This window comes from Rana temporaria, chromosome 5 (genome assembly GCF_905171775.1).
Source record: "Rana temporaria chromosome 5, aRanTem1.1, whole genome shotgun sequence".
In the NCBI taxonomy this organism is placed as follows: domain Eukaryota; kingdom Metazoa; phylum Chordata; class Amphibia; order Anura; family Ranidae; genus Rana; species Rana temporaria.
The window spans coordinates 386,896,772-386,920,892 of NC_053493.1; the positions used below are offsets into that span (position 1 = coordinate 386,896,772).

The 24,121-nt window shown below is 41.5% G+C and overlaps 1 protein-coding gene across 2 annotated transcripts in view; it reads left to right on the forward strand.

Moving 5' to 3' along the window:
* The window catches only part of TAF2 (TATA-box binding protein associated factor 2), a 181,065-nt gene that overhangs the window by 139,179 nt on the left and 17,765 nt on the right, over positions 1-24,121 (forward strand). For both annotated transcript variants that reach the window (XM_040354891.1, XM_040354892.1), the window contains 4 exons: positions 564-673; positions 12,063-12,292; positions 17,870-17,971; positions 22,570-22,675. In XM_040354891.1, the coding sequence (XP_040210825.1) occupies positions 564-673; positions 12,063-12,292; positions 17,870-17,971; positions 22,570-22,675 (548 nt within the window). The remainder of the gene's footprint in view (positions 1-563; positions 674-12,062; positions 12,293-17,869; positions 17,972-22,569; positions 22,676-24,121) is intronic.

Sequence of the window (24,121 nt, forward strand, 5' to 3'; positions counted from 1 at the left end):
CGCTGTGTCGGCGTAGCGTATATTAGATACACTACGCCCGCATAAATATGCGCCGATGTATGTGAAGCCGGGCCATAGAGATCTTTCCCTTTGTTTTTATAAGGGGTAGAGAGTAATAGAGTTTGACATGTCAGCATCTATAGCCATCTGTGTACAATATCTTGTCATTTGTGTTGCTCTTGTTTACATTGGTGGTAGCGATAACCACGGCATTGTGTATAGACATTGATATAATTAATGGCCTGTTTATTTGGATTAAGACCATTGTTTTTCAAATTGTTTCCAAGTGTCTGGAGATGTGGAGCACGCATGTGTCAGTTTGTCTTGGTTGTGCAATTATTATGCATTCTTTAACCCCTTTTTAGTGAACAACGCAGGCAAGTTTTCTGTTGATCTAGTAATCAGTAAGTAAATGGCCTCGCTGCTATACTTCCCATACAGAGCCTTGGTGATAGCTGTTGTTCCCTTGTACAAAATGTTTGTGAAATCAGAATAAGTACGTATTTCTTTCAACGCTGGAGCAATCAGATGTTATGTTTTGCTTACGTTGTTCCTATTTCTAGGCATAAGATCTTCTACATGTTGACAAAGAACCCGCCATTTACAAAGAACATGGAGTCGCCCTTGTGTAATGAAGCTCTTGTTGACCAGCTCTGGAAGCTGATGAATCCAGGTAACCCACCAATAACAGGCTTATAGAGAAAGTAAAAAAAAAATTGTATGGTTTATTTTAATATTTTTGTTTATTAAATGAAATGTTCTTAATGTTATTAGCTGTTTTTTTTTTTTTGTTTGTTTTATGTAATTTTTATATATTGTGGCAGAGCGAGGCTCTGTTCCAATGAAAATGATATTGAAGTGGACACAGAATCTGCATATCGGCTGAGTGCAGAGCTTAAATTTTAAAACCGAGAACTGCTCTGGCAGTTTCCTCAGATTTATTTATCTCTACAAGGGGCTCTGTGGCTTGGAGATTCCTCAGAGATATGGGTGGGACGGGATCTCCAACCCTCTGTCCGGGTTTTAGAGACAGCCTGTAAGTTGTGTGTCCGGGTGCACACAGCTCATATAATGAAGGGCTGGTGAGAGGAAGGTGGAATTGGAGCAGTAGCTGCTTGTGAGCGCCTCTGTGTAAAGATAGATGCTGTGTACATCCAAGAAGCTCAAAGCTGTGTGTGTTGAAGGGCTTCAAGCTGTGTGCGACCCAGAAGCTGTGTGCGTTGAGGGGCTTGAAGCTATGTGAGTTTAAGGAGCCCAAAGACTGTACGCATCCAAGACTGTTGGACTGGAAGATCTGGTGGTTTAAGGTACCAGTGCTGTTGAAGAGTAGCCAGGTGGGCTAGTATTTTCAGTTACTTTCTGAACAACGTTTAAACCCCTGCATGGGACTCCTGAGTGGACTTTTGTTTTGTTTTTTTCCTTATTTAATAAACGTGGCCCTTAACAATATATGCCTGTTTGGTGTGGACTCACTACACAAAAATGCATCTACCACGAGAGCCAACAACCCCCAATGTCACTATATATATATGAGTGTGTGTGAGAATATTGATATATATAGAATAGTGTGTGTAATATATATATAATATATATATATATATATATATATATATATATATATATATATATAATATAATATAATATAATATATTTTTTTTTTTTTTTTATAAAATTCTTAGTTTTTTGCTTTTTTAAAGTCATTGCTATGCAATTGTCATTTTTAAAACATTTACTTTGACACAAGAGTTATAGAGGTATCCATCAGTCAGTTTGCAGTGCATGCAGGGATTTCTACTAATAAAGAACAACATTGCCTGCCTGCTTTTTGGTAGCCTGTGTAACTAATCTATATGATTTTTCTATACTAGAAGGGAGGTAGATTCCTCCTTAAAGTGTACGTTCACCTTTACAGATAATCTGTAAGGTGAACTTACACTGAACTCTCTGTCCCCATCGCACCCGTTCCCACTAACCTGGAAAGCCTCAATCGTCCGTTCTGACACATCGCATAGCCGCTTGAACTTGAAATCCCCCCACGGCTTTCTCTCCGCTTCTCCCGCAGTAACAGCATGGGCTAGAGGGGTTCTGATTGGTCGGCTCCGCCCATGTGATGGGACCGACCAATTAGAATGCTCCTACATGTAAAAATATAAGCGAAACACTCCTTTGGCCAAAGTCGGACTTTAGAGGCACAATGGACAGTAGAGGGTATGAAAAAATATATTTTATTTATAAAAATGTACCTCCTGACGAGGTACGTTTTGGAGATCAAGCAGAGGGAATTTCTAAGCCCTGGACCGGTGAGGCTGCTTTTTTTCATCCCACTGTAGTGCAAGCAGGCACAGCTACATGAGTGTTAACTTGGCTTTGAATTCAGGAGCAATGCAACATTGCTGCGATCCCACCACAGGAAGTTGCGTCAAGTGGAATTCACTGTTGAGCTCAACTGATATTTGTCGGACTTGCATTGTAAAAACTGATACAGATTCTCTTATTGCAGGACTTTTTTCTTTGGGGGGGGGGGAGCGGGGTTTCATCTAGTCTACAACAGAAGCAGCAGCTGCTTTGTGAAATGTTCTGGATTGCGAAAGGGTAATTTTATGCCACCTCATGGACTTATTTATTTAATTTTCAACTTTTACTGAGTGCCAGAAGTGCAACTATTGCCATACTTTTGCGTTCTGACACTGGATTTTCTGGTCCCAGCTCCTGCAGCTGCAGGGGAGCATGCAGCCCCCTCCTTGTCCTGCCCACTCCTCCCCTCCTCTTACTCAGTCACAACGCTTTGTATAATGTGAACACATTCACAAAAAACAGAGGCGTCTGTGAGTGGACAGCAGATAGGTGTTGTGTGAGAAAGCAGTGTCTCTCCTGTCGGAGCCCCGGGAGAATCGTGATAGCTGCACTTTTGGAGCTCCGTAAAACTGTCAGATGTCCACAGGTGGCACTCACCGCATTGGACTTAACTCAGTTTGGCAGCACATTTTAAAAAGTTCTAAACAATTATATATAGTGCTGCGCTAATAAAACATGTGCAGCCAATAATGGTGGGAAAATAATGTGCAGTCCAACATAGAGTCTAGGATATACACTGAATCCAAAATCCATCCAGATATATGTGACAATATCGTGAGACCTCCATCAATTTCCCATAAGGTTGGGCTTAAGAACATGGGGCCAGATTCACATAGAACTGCGTCGGCGTAACGTATTGTAGATACGTTACACCGCCGCAAGTTTTCATCGCAAGTGCCTGATTCACAAAGCACTTGCGATGAAAACTACGCCGGCGGCCTCCGGCGCAAGGCGGGCCAATTCAAATGGGCGTGTGCCATTTAAATTAGGCGCGCTCCCGCGCCGGACCTACTGCGCAAGCTCAGTTTCCTAACTCCCGCCGTGCTTTGCGCGCCGTGACGTCATTTTTCCGAACGGCGACGTGCGTAGCGTACTTCCGTATTCCCGGACGTGTTACGCAAACAACGTTAAATTTTAAATTTCGACGCGGGAACGACGGCCATACTTTAGACAGCAATACGGTTGCTGACTAAAGTTAGGGCAGGTAAAATAACGACTAAAATTGCGACGGGAAACTTGACTACGGACGACGTAGCGAACGCGAAAATCCGTTGGGGATCCGCCGTAACTGCTCATTTGCATACCCGACGCTGGTTTACGACGCGAACTCCACCCAGCGGCGGCTACGGTATTGCATCCTAAGATCCGACAGTGTAAAACAATTACACCTGTCGGATCTTATGGATATCTATGCGTAACTGATTCTACGAATCAGTCGCATAGATAGAAACAGATACGATGGCGTATCAGGAGAAACGCCGTTGTATCTCTTTTGGTGAATCTGGCCCTTGGATCTTGGCTACATACTCGATAACAGTTTCACATGAGTGAGCCATACTTTACCTTTTATTGAGGCTTACATGTTCTTCATTTACAAGTAATTTGTAAATTATATTTGTTTTTGCAATATCAAATATTATTTTTATAAGGGGGAAAAAACTAAGCTTTATCACCACTTTAAAGTAGAACTATAGGCAAAACTTTTTTTTTTTTCATTTTGGATAGAGCAAAGGAAGGTTAATAGTAGGGTTAAATACAGAGCATTTGCAGTGCTTGTAACGACCCCCACCGCCGCACCAATCATCCCTGATTGGCTCCTGTGTCCTCCGGTCACCTCTTGTCTTGGATTTGTCAGGATGGAGAACGGAGGAAGGAGCCAGTAAATCTGTCATTTACCGACTCCTTCCGTTTTTGAATGCACAGTAGTGTCAGTAATCTGTCCGTTCATGAGTGAGGAATGTTAACTGTGTTTACGATGCTTCAGTTTATGAATGGAGAGGAGCCTCCGTCTCCTGTCTATTCATCTTCAGTGCAGCTGAGACTGGGGAAATCTGTCCCTTTCCCTGTATCAAAGGGGAGATGTCGGGGGTCTTAGACCCCTGATATCTCACCAAAGCCCCCCCCCCCCAACAGGGTTGATAAAAAAAAGGGGGGGGGGACATTTAAATAAATATTTAAAAGTAATATTGTAAAAGTAATAAAAAAATAAATAAATAAACACCGACACCCCCACCCCCACAAAAATAAAGCATTGTAAGAAAAATGACCAGAATCTAAATTGTAAAACATAATATATCCACCTTGTCCAATCGGAGAACTGCCTGTATTCATTGAGAAAAAAAAAATACAAGGCGTTCTGTGAATGATGGCAGTGCCGAGCAAGCAACTTCCTGTGCTCTATGTAGAATGGCAGCCAGAACAGGACCCAGACGATTGCTGCTATCAGTAGAGTAGTGGCAAATACTACAGTTATTTTCTGCTTCCACAGCATATAAGAAAGTTGCAAATCGCTGTAATAAAAGTATGAGGTAGTATATTTACAATCTTTTTCACTTGTGGTTCCTGTGACAGCTAGCAAAGAGGAGATCTATACATTTTACCTATAGGTAAGGCTTACCTATAGGTAGCGTAAATATCTCTTAACCACTTGCTTACTGGACACATAAACCCCCTTCGTGCCCAGGCGAAATTTCAGCTTCCGGCACTGCGTCGCTTTAACTGACATTTGCGCGGTCGTGCGACGTGGCTCCCAAACAAAATTGACGTCCTTTTTTCCCCACAAATAGAGCTTTCTTTTGGTGGTATTTGATCACCTCTGAGGTTATTTTTTGTGCTATAAACAAAAAAAAGAGTGACAATTTAAAAAAATATATATATTTTTTACTTGTTGCTATAATATCCCAATTTAAAAAAAAAAAAAAAAAAAAATTTCTCAGTTAAGGCCGATACTTATTTTTCGACGTATTTTTGTAAAAAAATCGGAATAAGCGACTGGTTTGCGCAAAAGTTATAGCGCCTACAAAATAGGGGACAGAATTATGATTTGTATTTGTTTTTTTTACTAGTAATGGCGGCGATCTGCGATTTTTATTGAGACTGCGACATTGCGGCGGACGTATCGGACACTTTTGACACAAATTTGGGACCATTCACATTTATACAGCGATCAGTGCTATAAAAATGCACTAATTACTGTATAAATGTGACTGGCAGGGAAGGGGTTAACACTAGGGGGTGAGGAAGGGTTTAAATGTGTATCCTGGGTGTATTCTAACTGTGTGGGGCGAGGGGGGTGACTGGGGGAGGTGACCGATGCTGTGTCCCCATGTACAAGGGACACAGATCGGTCTCCTCTCCTCTGACAGCACGTGGAGCTCTGTGTTTACACACACATAGAGCTCCACGTCCCTGCTGTGTTCCCGACGATCGCGTGTACCCGGCGGACATCGCGGCCGCCAGGTACACGCATCAGCTCTTCAGCGATGCGCCGGGACAGTGTTTACCCGGAGAGGCGCGCGGGTAATGCACTTCAAATGACGTCCAAAGACGTCCAGTTGGCACCTGAGAGCCACGCTGTTGACGTCTTTTGTCAATAGCGCGGGTCTCAAGTGGTTAAACGTGTACCGTTTAGGAGATATTTTACTGTACATGCAGCAGTGACATCACTGGCGCATGTGCTGTGAAGGAATGCCCACCCGTGCCATTCCTACAAAATCCTGTGCCGTCCACGAACCTGGAAGCAAGACAAGTGAAGATAGAAGCTGTCTCCAGCAATGACATTGCATCTCGCTGTAAGGCTTCATTTTCAAGTACGTTGCACATAATGTGCTAGTATGCCATGCATACTAACACATTATGCCTTTGCCTTGCAGATTTAGAACTGCTTCTACTTTGCTCATTCCATGTATTGTCTTTGGCAGAGGAAAACTACTCTACTCCCTGCTCTACCCAGAACTAAAAATAAGAGTTTGCTATACATACATTGCCACTGGAACATTGACAATGGCAGCTATTTGTTCAAAGTCGTACCTACTGGATGGGCACATGTGACATTTTCACAGGCTGTGATCTGGCTTTACAAAAATGGCACAGTGCAGATGGGGAATAACTATTATCTTTGTGGAGTTTAACCCCTGCCTGGCGTTCTGCTCGAAGTATACAGAGAGCCTAGGAACAAGTTGCTTGTGTTGCATAAAGGGCTCTAGCAAAGCTGAGCAGTATTTAATGTGCCCCATGTAAATACTTATTTGTGAAGCCTTTCATTGAGAAAAGACGCTCTGGCATATGCATTTAACCACAATCTCTGCCCCCTGGGATACCACACATAGACTGCTGGCTTAATTACTAACTGAGGCCATCTTTAGGGGACTTTTTTGGTTTTCCTGCTCGGGTTTCTCTCATAATGTGTGAAAGGGATATTTGAGCCTGTCGCATCAACAACACTTGTAACTTTTTGGAAACCACGTGCTGAGCAAGCATCATGCATTTCACGGCTTCCCACTGAGAGTCTTTGTAAAAGTGCTTGATGTGTGCATCAGGAAAAACATAAAAGCTTTGCAACTGAAGTGTCATGTACTGTATGAGCCTAGCTTCTCTTGGCAGGCCAATAAGTCTAGGAAAAAGCAGCGTGTGATGGACCTTTATTTACAGATGGCACAGAGATGTGTAATATAGGAGATTAAAGTGGATGTAAAGACAGAAGGTTTTTTTATCTTACCTGAGGTCCCTCTCTGTCCAGCGATGTCCATGAGTTTTCTTAGCCATCCAAGATTCTCTCTCCTGATGAGAAACAGCAGCGGTGCCAAAGTCAGCTAGCCAATCGGAGGAGAGAGGGGGCAGGGCGGGGCTGGGGCTCTGTGTCTGAAAGGACACAGGGAGCTGTGACTCTGCTTGGGTGCCCCCATAACAAGCTGCTTGCTGTGGGGGCACTCATCAGGGAGGGGCCAGGAGCTTCTAAGAGGGACCCGAGAAGAAGAGGATCGGGCTGCTCTGTGCAATTCCACTGCAACAGAGCAGGTAAGCATAACATGTTTGTTTGTTTTTTTTGGGGGGGGGGGATTAGAGGATTAGACTTTACAATCACTTTATTTTTGGGTGTAACATGTAACTAAAGCTGGAGTTGGTCTTTAAAGTTTATGTAAACTCATAACAGTAAAATCTGTCTGTATATGCAGAATAGCATGCTTGTTATACACACTGTAGATCTCGGTGTGAACCAGTGTGCGATTCAGGTGCAATGCGGGAACCAGCACTGGATCGCAGGGTTTCCCGCATCGCACCAGTGTGAACCGAGACTTAATGCTTTGCAAATGCTAACGGCTTCACAAATCTTCTACAGATTGACATTTTTACAATGTTACACTGTGCCACTGCTGTAGTTGATGTCTTATTTGTCAGCACTTAACAAATACTTGGCATATTTGGAATCAGTAAAATTTATAACATTAATATATAAATTATTGGTAAATCTATCCAATAAAACCGAGCCACAGTAACATATCCTTGCATATTCTCATTTCAGAATAACATTTATAATAATCAGGAAAAAAAATATGGCTAGAATACACTATGTGGCACCTAAATTATAGCATCCAAAGAGAATAAAAGTTTTATACTTGAACAACAATTTACATTAAACGCACTACCTATATACATTGCATAAAAATTTAATCATTTGTAATTACACCTATGATTGTATCAGGAGAATGGTATAACAAAAAAAAATAATATTTGAGATTCAAATGGTCAAATTTCATGTAATGTGTATACTGATAAATTTAATCTGAAGATTTTTCCAAGCGCTTGTTAAATTTATACTTTTTTGTTTGGATATATTTTCTTTGAGTGCTATAAAATAAAGTCTCTTTTAATGTATGTAGAATGAATGTGTGTGTGTGTATGATGATGGCACGCTAACGAGTGATGTTTTATTTTCTGTGACGCCTCCTTTTGGTAATCAGATAAAATACATAGCTAGATTAGGTGGATGGATAATGTACGATGAATATGGTCCTCAGTAATTGTATTTATATCTCTGACCATCTGCACCATATAGACTGTTTTTAGTTAAAAAAAAAAAAGTAGAGGCGTTCCCCGTAACTGTTTTAGCTATTGCACAGAAACAGCACTGTGGGAAATCGTACCCCCTAAGTCTTGGCAGTGTGACACATTTGAACAAGGATTTAATTGTGTATCTGAGAGCGCTGAATTTGTTCATTGTTGATCTATTTTCTAATCAGCGATTTGCGCTCTGGGAGGTGGGGTGAACTGACAGGCTGCTCGCCAGACAAACAATCTGCCAAATGTTATAGTAGGGACCTGGATCCTTTCTTTGTGTCCTGAAGTACAGAATACGATTTTGTTTACTCGAAGGAAGCACAGCATGTCTGAGTTCTGTTCACTGCATAACATTCAAAGTCTCCGTAACATTTTCTATATGTGTTTGTATTAATCAGCCCCGGAAATCTGTTAGAAAGCTGCTGTTAGGTTTCTGATTGTCAGCTAATAAGGAAAGTAACTTGTTAAAATATAAGTTTAAAATATAAAGTACTGTATTTGCTGGCGTATAAGACTACCTTTTATAAACACAAAATGTAGCGCTAAATATATGTGAGAACCAGGGCTGTGGAGTCGGTAGATAAATGTTCCGACTCCGACTCCTCAGTTTTATGTACTTCCGACTCCGACTCCCCGACTCCGACTCCTCTGTATTAATATGCGAATGTATTTTATACATTCCTTGAGGGAAAGAAACGCAACCTACCACAGGACTACTGGCTGGGAAGCCAACAGTCTACTGTATTGCACAGTTTAAGCAAAAGACAAACACAATGAAAACAATCAAGTGACTGGATAGTAGCAGCAGGCATAAACATCAGGAACAGGATCTTTACCAGTTCAAAAATACAAACCACATTATTTGGTTGTTTTAGAACAAAAACAAAGCTTCTCTATAATGAACCAAAAACAAAATCTGAAAAACCTAGAAATGGTTTATATTAATCTTGAAATGTAGTTATAGGCTTAGCAAATGCAAATCCATTCAATGTAGAGTTCTAAGGAAGAGAATTGCCTCTGCCAGATCCTCTTTCATAGAGGCTCTTAAGTCAGACTTTATTATTTTTAGGGCTGAAAATAATCTTTCGACACTGACTTGGGTGGGTGGCATTGCAGTAACTATTCTGGCCACATCACTAACGATCTCTGGATAAACAAGGATGGTTTCTTCAGCAGTAAGTTTTGATGAGCGATCATACTTTTCAACTTCTTTTAGTGCTTTATAAAACTCCTGTTGGAATTTTTTTATTTGGACACTTACTGGTTCTCTAACATGCGTTCCCTGTAAAAGCAGAACACAACACTATGGAAAGTATAAGTATTGCAGCTCCTAATTGTGCGTTGCGTGCCATATAGTGAAGCACATGAAAAGCATGCTTCTTCACGGTCACTTAACGTGTTCGTTTTGCGGTTACGTGAGGCACTGCATGCATTGGTCTTTATTCTTACAGTAGAGAAGTCATTAATTATAACTTTTTGTGAATTGGGACATTTAAACTTGCTTTTTTCTTTTTTTTTATTCCAATCTAAATTTAGTAGGAGTCGGAGTCGGTGCATTGTTTGCCGACTCCGACTCCAGGTACCCAAAATTTCCCCCGACTCCGACTCCTCGACTCCGACTCCGACTCCACAGCCCTGGTGAGAACGTAGAATAGATAAAATGACAAATATCCACTCATAGACAACCATATAAGTGAAAATGATGATAAATCCAAATATAAAAAATTGAAATCAGATAAAAAGTCTCTGAAAATTGAGAAACTTGAAAACGGTTCAAAAAATTGGTGACTGTGCAAAAATAAACGTGACTGATCTTCGCAGATATAAGATGAAGTGAATCCACCGAAATGAATGGAGGCTTACCGGAATCAGTGGACCCAAAATAAGCTTATACCTAATGGGTCATACACGCTTGTAATTGATGGTATCCAGTTCACAGCAGGAAGGTGAAGTCCAATGCAGGTAGTGGTTTGTACCAGGAAAAGACACGACTTGAGATCAGCTTGTGATGTTTACCTTTTACACTTAAAAAAACTGGCCAAAAAGCAGGGGTCGTCTTATTCGCCGGGTCAGCTGCTCGGATGCCTGCTGGATGTGCGGTAATACTGTATGTAGCTTTGGCTCCATCCAGTATATACCGCTTAGCCAATCCCGGTAAGCGATGTATTCAAATGAATACAGAGCCTGCTCGGATTGGAGTAACAACCTCTGCCAATCCAAGCAGGATACATACAGTAGCCTGCTCGGATTGGCTTTGAGAGTCAGAGAGGCGTGGGCTGGTGATGTTACAGCCTCTGCCAATCCAAGCAGGCTTTGTATTCATTAATAGAATACATCGCTCACCGTGATTGGCTCCAGCAAGAATAAAGAAGAATATGGCTCCAGAAAAAAGAAATTTGAAGCGTCGGAAGCCTCAGAAGGGGGGTCGTCTTATACGGTGAGTACAGGCAAAAAATCTTAAACTGTAAAATTAGGGGGTCGTCTTATACGCCCAGTCGCCTTATACACCCGCAAATACGGTGTAACTTGTTAAAATATAAGTTTACCTTTTAACAAAAAATGCAAATTTTTTTTGCAGGTAAAAAAATTAGCATTTTTTGTTTCTGGGGGTATCTAAAGCATTGCACCAGCAATCTGCAGATCGCTGGTGCAATGCAGGTCTCCTGCAGACCTGTCAGTATATGTGTGCCTGTATATCGTATGGGCAAGCAGATACAATCTGACAGGAAGACTCCTTGAACTACCACAGCGACACAGTAGTTTTTTTGAAAACCAAGCAAGCCAACAGCCTGAACAGCTGTCAGGACTTGTAGATTGTCATTCACAGAGGACTGTGAATGAGTGACATGGCAAAGCAAGGCGGAGCCCCGCTCGGGCACATTTTTTTTTTCTTAATTGTGACAGCTAGCGAGGGGGTAGAAGATCCCTCGCTAGCTGTCACAACGAGGGATCAGGGGGTATGGGAGGCGGTCCATTCGTAACATGTTACTCCCTGAATATGGGTGTAACTTATAACATGCTACGAAAGGCAAACTTATCCTTTAACTTTGAAACTGTGGGGGCAATTAGAGTGTGTTTTTTTTTTTTTTTTTTCAAAGCTTTGGATAATACTGTATATTGAAGGATTAGATGACCCTATTAAAGACCATATTAAAGAAGAATTTCAGCTACGGATGTTTTAATCATAGTTACGTTGGTCCAGCTTGGTTAAGCAATTATACATATATTATACCTGGCTGATGCCGTGGAAATCATTAAAGCTGACACCACTACTGCAGTGATCCCCACTTGTTTCTGAGTGCCATGCTGAGTGGTTGCCCTGCTTAAAAGATCGGTCTTTTTAAAAAAAATTAATAAAAACCGCAGAGGTGATCAAATACCATTAAAAGAAAGCTTTATTTGTGGGGGAAAAATTATAACATTTTCATTTAGGTACAGCGTTGTATGACCGCGCAATTGTCATTCATGCATCAGCGCTGAAAGCTGAAAAGTGGTCTGGGCAGGAGGGGGGTTTATAAATGCCCAGTAAGCAAGTGGTTAAGTTACATGCCTTCACAATCAGTAGTCAATTTACACCTGAAGGGACTGAATTATGTATACTTTGTCGTATTAACTTTCCCCAGTAACCACCAACCTTTTAAATGTTGCAGGTACTTCACATGACTGGAGACTACGTTGTGGGGCTGTGGACCTCTACCACACACTATTTGGCCTCAACAGACCTTCCTGTCTGCCATTGCCAGAGCTAGGACTAGTCCTTAACCTGAAGGAAAAAAAAGCTGTACTGAACCCCACCATCATTCCAGAGCCGGTGACCAGTAGCCAGGATCTTGTGCCAAATGCCAACATGCACGGGCAAGTCGGAGGATTTCAGAGCAGCGTAAGATTATTAATATGCCTGGGTTCTTAAAGTTTAATGCACATCTAGCTTAACATCATGTTCTTAGCTTAGAAATAATCCATAATATTGTCAGCAGGCAGTCATTTATACTATAAAAACTTACATAGCTGAGAAGCTTCTACCTAAATCGGCTTTTCGCCTTTTCTCTACTTGGTTGCGTACATACATCCATAAAAATGACTGATACAGAATGGCATCAGACTAGTGAAGTGTGAGCATCTATGAGTGGTCTGGAGCGCATCTGGTCTTCTTTGGGTTGTAGTTCTTTTATAGAGACTTGGCTGACCTTGTGTATTGCATCATGTACTGTAATTAGAAACACACAGCAGGGGCACCTCAATAGTGGTCTTTGGTTTTTACTTTTTTTTTCTTTTAAAAGTGAGTGGAGTAGCGTAAAGGTCTCCCAAGCTGTGGGCAGGATGTAGCCCTTTGCTTGCCTTTTATCTGGCTTTTAGGGCACTATTACACCCACTGGCATGATGGGGCACTCCCACTGATATCTATGATGAGGCACTATTCCTCCCACTGATATCTATGATGAGGCACTATTCCTCCCACTGATATCTAGGATGAGGCTCTATTCCTCCGACTGATATCTACGATGAGGCACTATTCCTCCCACTGATATCTATGAAGAGGCACTATTCCTCTCAATGATATCTATGATGAGGCACTATTCCTCCCACTGATATCTAAGATGGGGCACTATTTCTCTCACTGATATCTAAGATGGGGCACTATTGCTACTGTCGCCAACAATTGTCCACTGTTTCCTCCAATGATATCTACAATGGGGCACTATTCCTCTCACTGATATCCACAATGAGGCACTATTCCTCTCACTGATATCTACGATGAGGCACTATTCCCCCCACTGATATCTACAATAAGGCACTATTCCTCTCACTGATATCTAAGATGGGGCACTATTGCTACTGTCACCAACAATTGTCCACTGTTTCCTCCAATGATATCTACGATGGGACACTATTCCTCTCACTGATATCTACGATGGGGCACTATTGCTATTTGCTACTGTCACCAACAATTGTCTACTGTTTCCTCCAATGATATCTACGATGAGGCACTATTCCTCTCACTGATATCTACGATGGGGCACTATTCCTCTCACTGATATCTACAATGAGGCACTATTCCTCTCACTGATATCTACGATGAGGCACTATTCCCCCCACTGATATCTACGATGGGGCACTATTCCCCCCACTGATATCTACGATGAGGCACTATTGCTACTGTCACCAATAATTGTCCACTGTTTCCTCCAATGATATCTACAACGAGGCACTATTCCTCTCACTGATATCTACGATGAGGCACTATTCCTCTCACTGATATATACGATGAGGCACTATTCCTCTCACTGATATCTACGATGAGGCACTATTCCTCTCACTGATATCTACAATGGGGCACTATTGCTACTGTCACCAACAATTGTCCACTGTTTCCTCCAATGATGTCTACAAAGGGACACTATTCCTCTCACTGATATCTACGATGAGGCACTATTCCTCTCACTGATATCTTCGATGAGGCACTATTCCTCCTACTGATATCTACAATGGGGCACTATTCTTCCCACTGATATCTATGATGAGGCACTATTCCCCCCACTGATATCTACGATGGGGCACTATTCTTCCCACTGATATCTCTGAAGAGGCACTATTCCTCCCACTGATATCTACGATGAGGCACTATTCCTCTCACTCATATCCAAGATAGGGCACTATTGCCACTGTCACCAACAATTGTCCACTGTTTCCTCCCACTGATATCTACGATGGGGCACTATTCCTCCCACTGATATCTACGATGAGGCACTATTGCCACTGACACCAACAATTGTCCACTATTTCCTCCAATGATATCTGTGATGGGACACTGTTCCTCCCACAGATTTCTACGATGAGGCACTATTCCTCTAACTGATATCTACGATGAGGCACTATTCCTCCCACTGATATTTACGATGAGGCACTATTCCTCCCACTGATATCTACGATGAGGCACTATTCCTCTCACTGATATCGAAGATGGGGCACTATTGCCACTCACCAACAATTGTCCACTGTTTCCTCCCACTGATATCTACGATGGGGCACTATTCCTCCCACTGATATCTACAATGAGGCACTATTCCTCCCACTGATATAGAAGATGGGGCACTATTGCCACTGACACCAACAATTGTCCACTATTTCCTCCAATGATATCTGCGATGGGACACTATTCCTCTCACTGATATCTACGATGAGGCGCTATTCCTTCCTAAAACACAATGTAAGGATTTATTTGCATAAGTGTCAAATTGCGCAACATTGTATATGACGAGTAAATGCTAAAAGCATATATAAACACCCTGAGGAATTGAGTGTAATACATTGCATACATATAAACCAGATCTGAAACATGATTGCCATAACAGGGAAACAAATATTCATAGTTCATAAGTATGATGGAGTAAATAAACCTTGTGATGTACAATTGTTTCATAAAATTATATTGCTGGAAATCTCAGCGCGTTTCGTCGATAATCCGACTCAATATCTGTAAGTAATAAAAGGTGGTCTAATTCAGAAAGCCCATGTTATGGAAGAGTTTTTACATGAAAAATGAAAGGATGCATTTTATTGCACAAATATTAGGTCCTGCTGTATTTGTTTTTCAGCATTGTGGTAAGTCAACTCTGTTCTAGAGATGTGTTTGGTTCCTTTTAAAATAAATGGCATCATTGCACAATGCCATAGTGTGACAGGCCCCTAGTGCTTATTTTTCATTTAAAAACCACAGACTATTATATCAGAACTATACTGCTTAGCTCATTTGAAATGGCAAATGAAAAGGAACTCGAGGCTCATTTTTTTTTTATCCTGATGGGACACAGTGGTTTGAATGGTTGCACATTATCGCATAGAATCCATGTGATGTTCATGACGATAGGCTTACCAGTTCATACATGTGTTCATACACATATATATATATATATATATATATATATATATATATATATATATATATATATATATATATATATATATATATATATATATATATATATATATATATATATATATACTCTCACAAAAGTGAGTACACCCCTCACATTTTTGTAAATATTTCATTATATCTTTTCATGTGACAACACTGAAGAAATGACACTTTGCTACACTGTAAAGTAGTGAGTGTACAGCTTGTATAACAGTGTAAATTTGCTGTCCCCTCAAAATAACTCAACACACAGCCATTAATGTCTAAACTGCTCACAACAAAAGTGAGTACACCCTTAAGTGAAAATGTCCAAAGTGTCAATATTTTGTGTGGCCACCAATATTTTCCAGCACTGCCTTAAAGCGGAGGTTCACCCTAAAAAAAACATCTATGAACCATCCCATACAGCATACTAGCGTCAGCTATAGTATGTTTTTTTTCGCTGCATTTACCGTTTAATCCATCGGTTTCCTTTCAGACTCCCGCGGGGAATAGGCGTTCCTATGAAGAGGGGAACATGATTGACGTCCGGCTATGGCATCTCACGCGTTCCGAAAATAGCCGGAGTAGGACTCGGCTCTTGACGGCGCTGTACGGCGCCTGCGCACAGACTAGGAGCTGACTGCGCAGGCGCCGTATATATCCGAGTCCTATTTCGGCTATTTTCGGAAGGCGTGATGCGCCATAGCCTGACGTCAATTATGTTCCCCTCTTCATAGGAACGTCTATTTCCCCGCTGGAGTCTGAAACTAAACTGGACGATTAAACCGGATGATTTTTGCCGCGGTAAATACTGCGGCAAAAAAAAAAACATACTATAGCTGACGCTAGTATGCTGGATGGGATGGTAGATAAAGAAAAACAATTTTTTAGGGTGAACCCCATCGCTTTAACCCTCTTGGGCATGGAGTTCACCAGAGCTTCACAGGTTGTCACTGGAGTCCTCTTCCACTCCATGACGACATTACAGAACCAGTGGATGTTAGAGACCTTGCGCTCCTTCACCTTCTGTTTAAGGATGCCCCACAGATGCTTAATAAGGCCACTGGCAACTCGCTCCTGCTGTGATTCTACACAGCAGGAACTGATCAGCGGATCCCGTGGACCCAATGTTCACTGGCACCCGCTGATCGTTCGGTACACAAGCGGAACAGCGAACAGTGAACAAGGCAGATCGCCATTCTGTAAGTAGGGAAGACATTGATCCTGTGTTCCTGCTAAGCAGGAACATTGATCAATGCCTTTTCCTAATAAAGCACCTCCCACACTGATAGAAAACACTGGTTAGGCACAGTGTTATCCCTTTGATCGCCCCTCATCGTTAACCCCTTTCCCAGCCAGTGTCATTACAGTAACAGTGCATATTTTTAGCACTGATAACTGTATTAGTGTCACTGGTCCCCCAAAAGTGTGAGTGTCCAGACTGTCTGCCACAATATCGCAGTCCCACTATAAGTCACTGATCGCTGCCATTACTAGTAAAAGAAAATTAAATTAAAATATCCTATAGTTTTGTAGATGCTTTATCTTTTCCGGAAACCAATTAATATACACTTATTGTAATTTTTTTTTACCTAAATATGTAGCAGAATACATATTGGCCTAAATTGTTGAAAAACATTTTTTATTTTTTTATAGTAGAAAGTAAAAAATAGTTGTTTTTTTTTGTTTTGTTTTTTCAAAATTGTCTGGTCTTTTTTTGTTTATAGTGCAAAAAATAAAATCTGCAGCGGTGATCAAATATATATATAAAACTCAACGTGTGTGTGTATGTATGTATGTATGTTCCAGCATCACGTCCAAACGGCTAAAGATATTAACATGAAACTTGGCACACATGTTACTTATATGTCAGCAACAAACATAGGATAGCTGGTTTAACCCTTACCCACCCCCATTTGCCATGGTCGGGGTTTTTCTTTAAAGTCCCATTCAACTCTATGGGAAATACATGTTACTTCATAACTTCCAAACGGCTGTAGATATTTCGATAACACTTGGTCACATGTTACTTATATGTCCACTTAAACTATAGGATAGTTCATTTATCCCTTAACTACCCCCATTTGTGAGGGTCGGGGTTTTTGTTTAAAGTCCCATGCAAATCAATGGGAAATGTATGTTCCCACATAACTTCTGTACGCCTGGAGATATTTCAATAATACCTGGTACACATATTACTTATATGCCAAATACAAATATATGACAGTTAAATTAACCCTTACCTACACCCTTATATAAAAGATGGGTATATTTATATTGCTATGATTTTCCTCCCCAAAAGGTTAAGATAGGAAGACCGGGCAACGCCGGGTATTCAGCTAGTACCACCATAAGAAAGCTCTATTTTTGGGTACAGCGCCGCATTACCGCACAAATTCTCAGTTAAAGTAATGCAGTGCCAAATCGCAAAAAATGGCCTGGTCATGAAGGGGGGTAAATCTGGAAAGTGGGTATAGCTGAAGTCTGCACAAGTTTGATATACAGTAGTTTGGGTGCTGTGATTATAAAGTATATTCTTCACTTGCTTTGTTTTCATAGGAGGAAGATGTTAAAGAAGACCTTCCCAGTATGATTGTCCATCAGCAGGGTATGAAAAGGAAAGCGGAGGTTCTACTTGAATCTGTATTGGAACCTGGACAGGTACTAGACAAAGATGACAATAGTAGAAACATAAAACTTAGAATGAAACCGGAGGTAACGATTCAAGATAAGGAAATGCAGCATGATGGACAAGGATTGTGGACATTTATGGGCATTCTAGTTGAAGTAACGTTCTCTATTTGATAAGTAGATAAGGGTTAGAATCTATGTGAGATTTTCAGTGTTGTCGGTGTCCAGGTTCGGAACATTCCTATCACGTCCCCTTATGGTGACTTCTTCCACCTTTGACAGGTAATGAAGGAAAAATCTCTTAGAACAGAAAAAAAGGCCTGAAAGAGTAAAGATAATTGCAGGTGTTATACAGACTAGGGTCTGAGTTGAGAAACATGCCCAGGCACTGGCAGCAATCCTGCTCACCATCTCTGCTATATTTGGCAGCTTCTCCTAGTGTTGAGGCTTTTCAGTTGGATTATAGCACAAAATTCCTTCACTCCAGAAAAGGTACTAAGACGTGTGATTTTTTTTTTTTTTTTCTTAGGCTGGTTTCACACTGATGCATCCAATTTACATGACAGGGGAGAGTGACCGAATCTCGAAGCCGGTTCACACATCCCTGGGACGGCTGCGGTGCACACAGCAGAAGGGTCCTGTGTGTCTTTGACTCCGTTTCATTTCCAAATTCAGGCAAAAATTGGGAACTGATTCGCCGCCGAAAAGGAGAACCGGGACGCATCGGACCCCCTGCTGTTAGCCGCTCTGCAAACAGTGTTAACCCAGCCTTAAACCTTTTTTCTCTTTTCGTCCATGGAGGCACATGGCTCCTTAAACCTTTTTTTTTCTCAACACATTTTAGAAACAAAATGCACCTCCTTAACAGCTAGTTTACATTTGGAACAAAAGGCATTGAGTTGCATGCAAAAAACTGCTGTTGGAAGAGCCTATTATGCCACGAGATGTGTTGAGGAGTGAAATGTAATGTCTCCTGCCAAAAAGTCCTCTCTGACGGTTATTTCCATTTATCTTTTGGGGTGAATGATGCCCAGCATCATTTAATCCACTTACTGTGAGCAGGAGGTGATCATAGACACACTCCCTGAGGGCGTATTATCATGCTGGCTATAGCTCATAGAAGAGTGCTGTGCAGAGTGTCATCGCATATTACATAGTGCTGGCTTTTTTGGCATGTTGATCTTGCCCACTGCTGGGAAAAAAAAGATAGGTAAAGTATATAATATTTAAAAAATACTGTGGCCCAGATTCTCAAAGGACTTACGACAGCGTAGCGCCATGTACGCCGTAAGTCCGAATCCGAGCCGTCGTATCTATGCGCCTGATTCTTAGAATCAGTTACGCATAGATTTCTATTACATCTGACCAGCGTAAGTGTGTTGCGCTATCGGATCATAACTGCATATTTACGCTGGCTGTTAGGGGCGTGTACGCTGATTTACGCTTAGAAATATGTAAATCAGCTAAATACGCGAATTCACGAACATACGCCCGGCCGACGCAGTACAGATATGCCGTTTACGTTAGGCTTTTCCCGTTTCCCGTTAGGCTTATATGCGGCGTACCAATGTTAAGTATGGCCGTCGTTCCCGCAACGAAATTCGAAATTTTTACGTAGTTTGCGTAAGTCGTCCGTGAATGGGGCTGGACATCATTTACGTACACGTCGAAACCAATACGTCCTTGAGGCATACTTTGACGCAAAGCACACTGGGATATTCCACGGACGGCGCATGCGCCGTAAGTGAAAAACATCAATCACGTCGGGTCATGGTTATTTTACATAACACATGCCCACCTCTTCACAATTTGAATTAGGTGGGCTTACGCCGGCCGATTTACGCTACGCCGCCGCAACTTACGGAGCAAGTGCTTTGAGAATACAGCACTTGCCCGTCTAATTTGCGGAGGCGTAACGTAAATCGGATACGTTACGCCGCCGCAAAGATACGCCGCTGTACGAGAATCTTGCCCTTTGTGTGTATGTGTATATGATATATACATATAATATGTATGTGCTGACAGATGGCCAAGCTGCAGTTCCCCTTTAAGGCTGGGTTCACACTGATACTACACGATGGTCATGCGACTTTCATCCTACTTTGCTCTGCGACATTGGTTCTATATCCATCCGATTTGAATGAACAGGATACTACTTTGATCCGACTTTGTGATAGTCTGACTTGTTCTTTGACCAATCAAAACAATCCCAGTGTGAGATAAATTCCTTTTACTGCTGCTCTAATCACATGTCGGATGTCAAAAGTCAGATGGTAAGGACAAGGATCCTACTTTGATCCGACTTCAATAATATTCAATGGGCTGAAGTCTGACCAAAGTAGTGCAGGGAGCATGTTCAAAGTCGGACGGACTTGAGTCGGACCAGTTAAGACGGCTCCCATAGGGAAACATTGATTTTCACACGTCATGCGACATGAGCTCCCAATGTCGGAGCGTTTGTCGGACAAGTGTGAACCCGGCCTAAGCGTTAGTTTATTATAAGATTATCTCTTTTTTATTAATTTATATGCCACAGGTGTTTCAGTTTCTTTGCCACAGTTTCAGTCTCTAAAGCAGGGGTTTCCAAACGATGGCCCACCAGTTGTTCAGGAACTACAATTTGGCTGGTAGTTCTGCAACAGCTGGAGGGCCATAGTTTGAAGATCCCTACTCTAAAGGCTGGTACACACTATGAGAAAATCGGGTGTATGATCCTGGATTTTCCTTGTTTCAGCCTGGGTTCACACTGCTGCGGGGTTAAAATCGTGCAAGTTCAGCTGAACTCGCATGATTTCATTCCCGCATGTCAGTCCGACGATTTGAGAGACATCTGTGCGGTTTCCTCCACATATGTCTATTGAAATTGCAGCTAAAATCACCAAAAGTAGTACAGAAACTATTTTTTGGGAATCGGTGCAGTGCCGCAAAGTCAGCGTCGCACCGATACGAACGGTGCTATTGTAGGCAATAGCTTTGCATCAATGTGAACCAGGACTCGCAGCAAGTCCGAACTGAGGAAGGAAATAATGTATGAAAATCCTCCTTTAACAAAGGCTTTTATTTGTTGTTTGTTATTTCTGATCATGCACGGTCTTTAGTTTTCAGATTTTTATTTTTATTTTTTTTATTTAAAAAAAAAAAAAAAAGATAAAAAATTGTAGTAGAAGAATTTTTTTTAACCACTTAAGGACCGCCTCCTGCACATATACGTTGGCAGAATGGCACGGCTGGGCACAAGCACGTACAGGTACATCCTCTTTAAGTGCCCAGCCGTGGGGAACGGGGCGCGCGCCCGCGACCCGGTTCGTAGCCCCGTGACCGCGGGACCCGCTGACCCGATCGCAGCTGGAGTCCCCGTGATCGCTCCCCGGAGCTGAAGAACGGGGAGAGCCTTGTGTAAACACAGCTTCCTCGTTCTTCACTGTGGCGCCGTCATTGATCGTGTGTTCCCCTTTATAGGGAAACGCAATCAATGACGCCACACCCCCCTACAGTTAGAAACTCAAATGAGGTCACACTTAACCCATTCAGCGCCCCCTTGTGGTTAACTCCCAAACTGCAATTGTCATTTTCACAGTAAACAATGTATTTTTATTGCATTTTTTGCTGTGAAAATGACAATGGTCCCAAAAATGTGTCAAAATTGTCCGAAGTGTCCGCCATAATGTCGCAGTCACGAAAAAAAACGCTGATCGCTGGCCATTAGTAGTAAAAAAAAAAATATATAATAAAAATGCAATAAAACTATCCCCTATTTTGTAAACGCTATAAAGTTTGCGCAAACCAATCGATAAACGCTTATTGCGATTTTTTTTTTTTACCAAAAATAGGTAGAAGAATACCTATCGGCCTAAACTGAGGAAAAAAATATATTTTTTTATGTATTTTTGGGGGATATTTATTATAGAAAAAAGTAAAAAATATTGCATTTTTTCAAAATGGTCGCTCTGTTTGTTTATAGAGCAAAAAATAAAAACCGCAGAGGTGATCAAATACCACCAAAAGAAAGCTCTATTTGTGGGAAAAAGAGGACGCCAATTTTGTTTGGGAGCCACGTCGCGCAATTGTCAGTTAAAGCGACGCAGTTCCGAATCGCAAAAACTGGCCAGGTCCTTTAGCTGCCTAAAGGTCCGGGTCTTAAGTGGTTAAAAAAATTATTTCAAGAACAATTATGGGGTTAAATTGATGTTCATTTTCAACTGCAGTGATGAGAAAATTCGAAGGAGCAGGATGGAAGTTCTTTTTCAAGCTAATTTCTAACAGTGAATGTGTTTTTTGTGTGGGAAATTCCATTTGTTCCAAAATCAAATATTAAAAGTAAACGAAACTTTGTCAAGTCATCAAATGTTCTGGAAATTTTTGTAGGAATGTTTGTACATCTACTAGTTTTTAGGCAGCTTAAGCAAAAGCCATTTTGATATCGCCTATCAACTATCAACTTTTAGAATCCTCAATGTCACGCGTTTCGAATATACACACTAAAAATATTAAATCACTAAATTCAAGTCTTGGTTCTTTATGAAATTACATTTTATGCCTCAACCCAGTAGCACCCACCCAATAACTGTTATGTCATTAGTTATTTACCAGGGAAGTTGTGATGTATATTGATTTCCTTTTTTTTACAGTTCCCGAATATACTGGAAGAGGAAGAAATAGATATGGATACTGTGCATGACAGCAAGGCATTCATTTATCATCATTTAAATATGTTGGATAGACCATCCACACCAGGTATTATTTCAGAGGGAAAATCAAACATTAATTACTCTGCACTGCCTGTAAAAACGTCTCACTTTTTATTACTTCAGAGGGATTGGCTGGTGTGTTAATTGTGAGCACTTTTTTTTGTATTTTTTAAGAAATTAATTTTAAAATGTATGTTTAGGCAAAATGTAAAAAAAAAAATTCTATATATCTGCAATTCAGGCGCATTTACTATATTTTATCACTTTAAGAACGCTGAAAGTGCAATAGAAAATACAGTTGATTTGGCAGCAAACCAGTGATCTCCATACTTCCTGTTTGAGCTGGCAACACACAGCCTTGCCTTGCCCAGTTCTCCTCTGCAGGACTACAGAACACCTTCTACTTGTATTATGGAGAGAGGAAGGGATTCTATTTTGCCATTAGGTAAGAATTGGACAGAGCTGCTTCGGATTTCAGTGCAGCAGAGACACAGGGCCAGATTCACAAACGAGATACGACGGCGTATCTCTGTTTCTAACTATGCGGCTGATTCATAGAACCAGTTACGCATAGATAGCCCTAAGATCCGACAGGTGTAATGGACTTACACTGTCGGATCTTAGGATGCAATTCTAGGCTGGCCGCTAGGTGGCGAGGCCATTGCGGCCGGCGTAGAATATGCAAATGAATACTTACGGCGATGTCCGAACGGCCCGTCGATCTAACTCTACGTCGTTTCCGTCGAGTTACGCCGCGTAAAACTAGGGCTGAGCCCTAGTTGTCTTAAGCCATGTTAAGTATGGCCGTCGTTCCCGTGTCGAAATTTAAACATCAAAGTCGTTTGCGTAAGACGTCCGTGAATGGCGCTGGACGTCATTTACGTTAACGTCTAAGCAAATGACGTCGGTGCGACATTTAGCGCAATGCACGTCGGGTAATTTACCCGACGGAGCATGCGCAGTACGTCCGGCGCGGGAGCGCGCCTAATTTAAATGGGACTCGCCCCATTCGATTGGGCCCGCCTTGTGCCGGACGGATTTAGGATACACCGCCGCAAATTTCCAGGTAAGTGCTTTGTGGATTGGGCACTAACTTGGGAAATTTGCGGCGGGTAACTTAAATCGTTTAAGTTACGTTGCGCCTGGGCTACGTGAATCTGGCCCACAGTTGTTAGCTCAAACACATAAGTGAAAACCTTCTGCATTGTGATAAATACTTATTTTTTAATAAAAAATGTGTGTGTGTGTGTGTATATGTATATATATATATATATATATATATATATATCACACACACACAAAGGGTACGGAAAGTATTTAGACCCCCGTAAATTTTTTACTCTTTGTTATATTGCAGCCATTTGCTAAAATAATTTTTTTTCCATCTCATTAACCACTTCCAGCCCAAGGACGTCATATGACGTCCTGGACTTTCAGTGGGGATATCTGAATGATGCCTGCAGCCACAGGCATCATTCAGATATCCATCTCT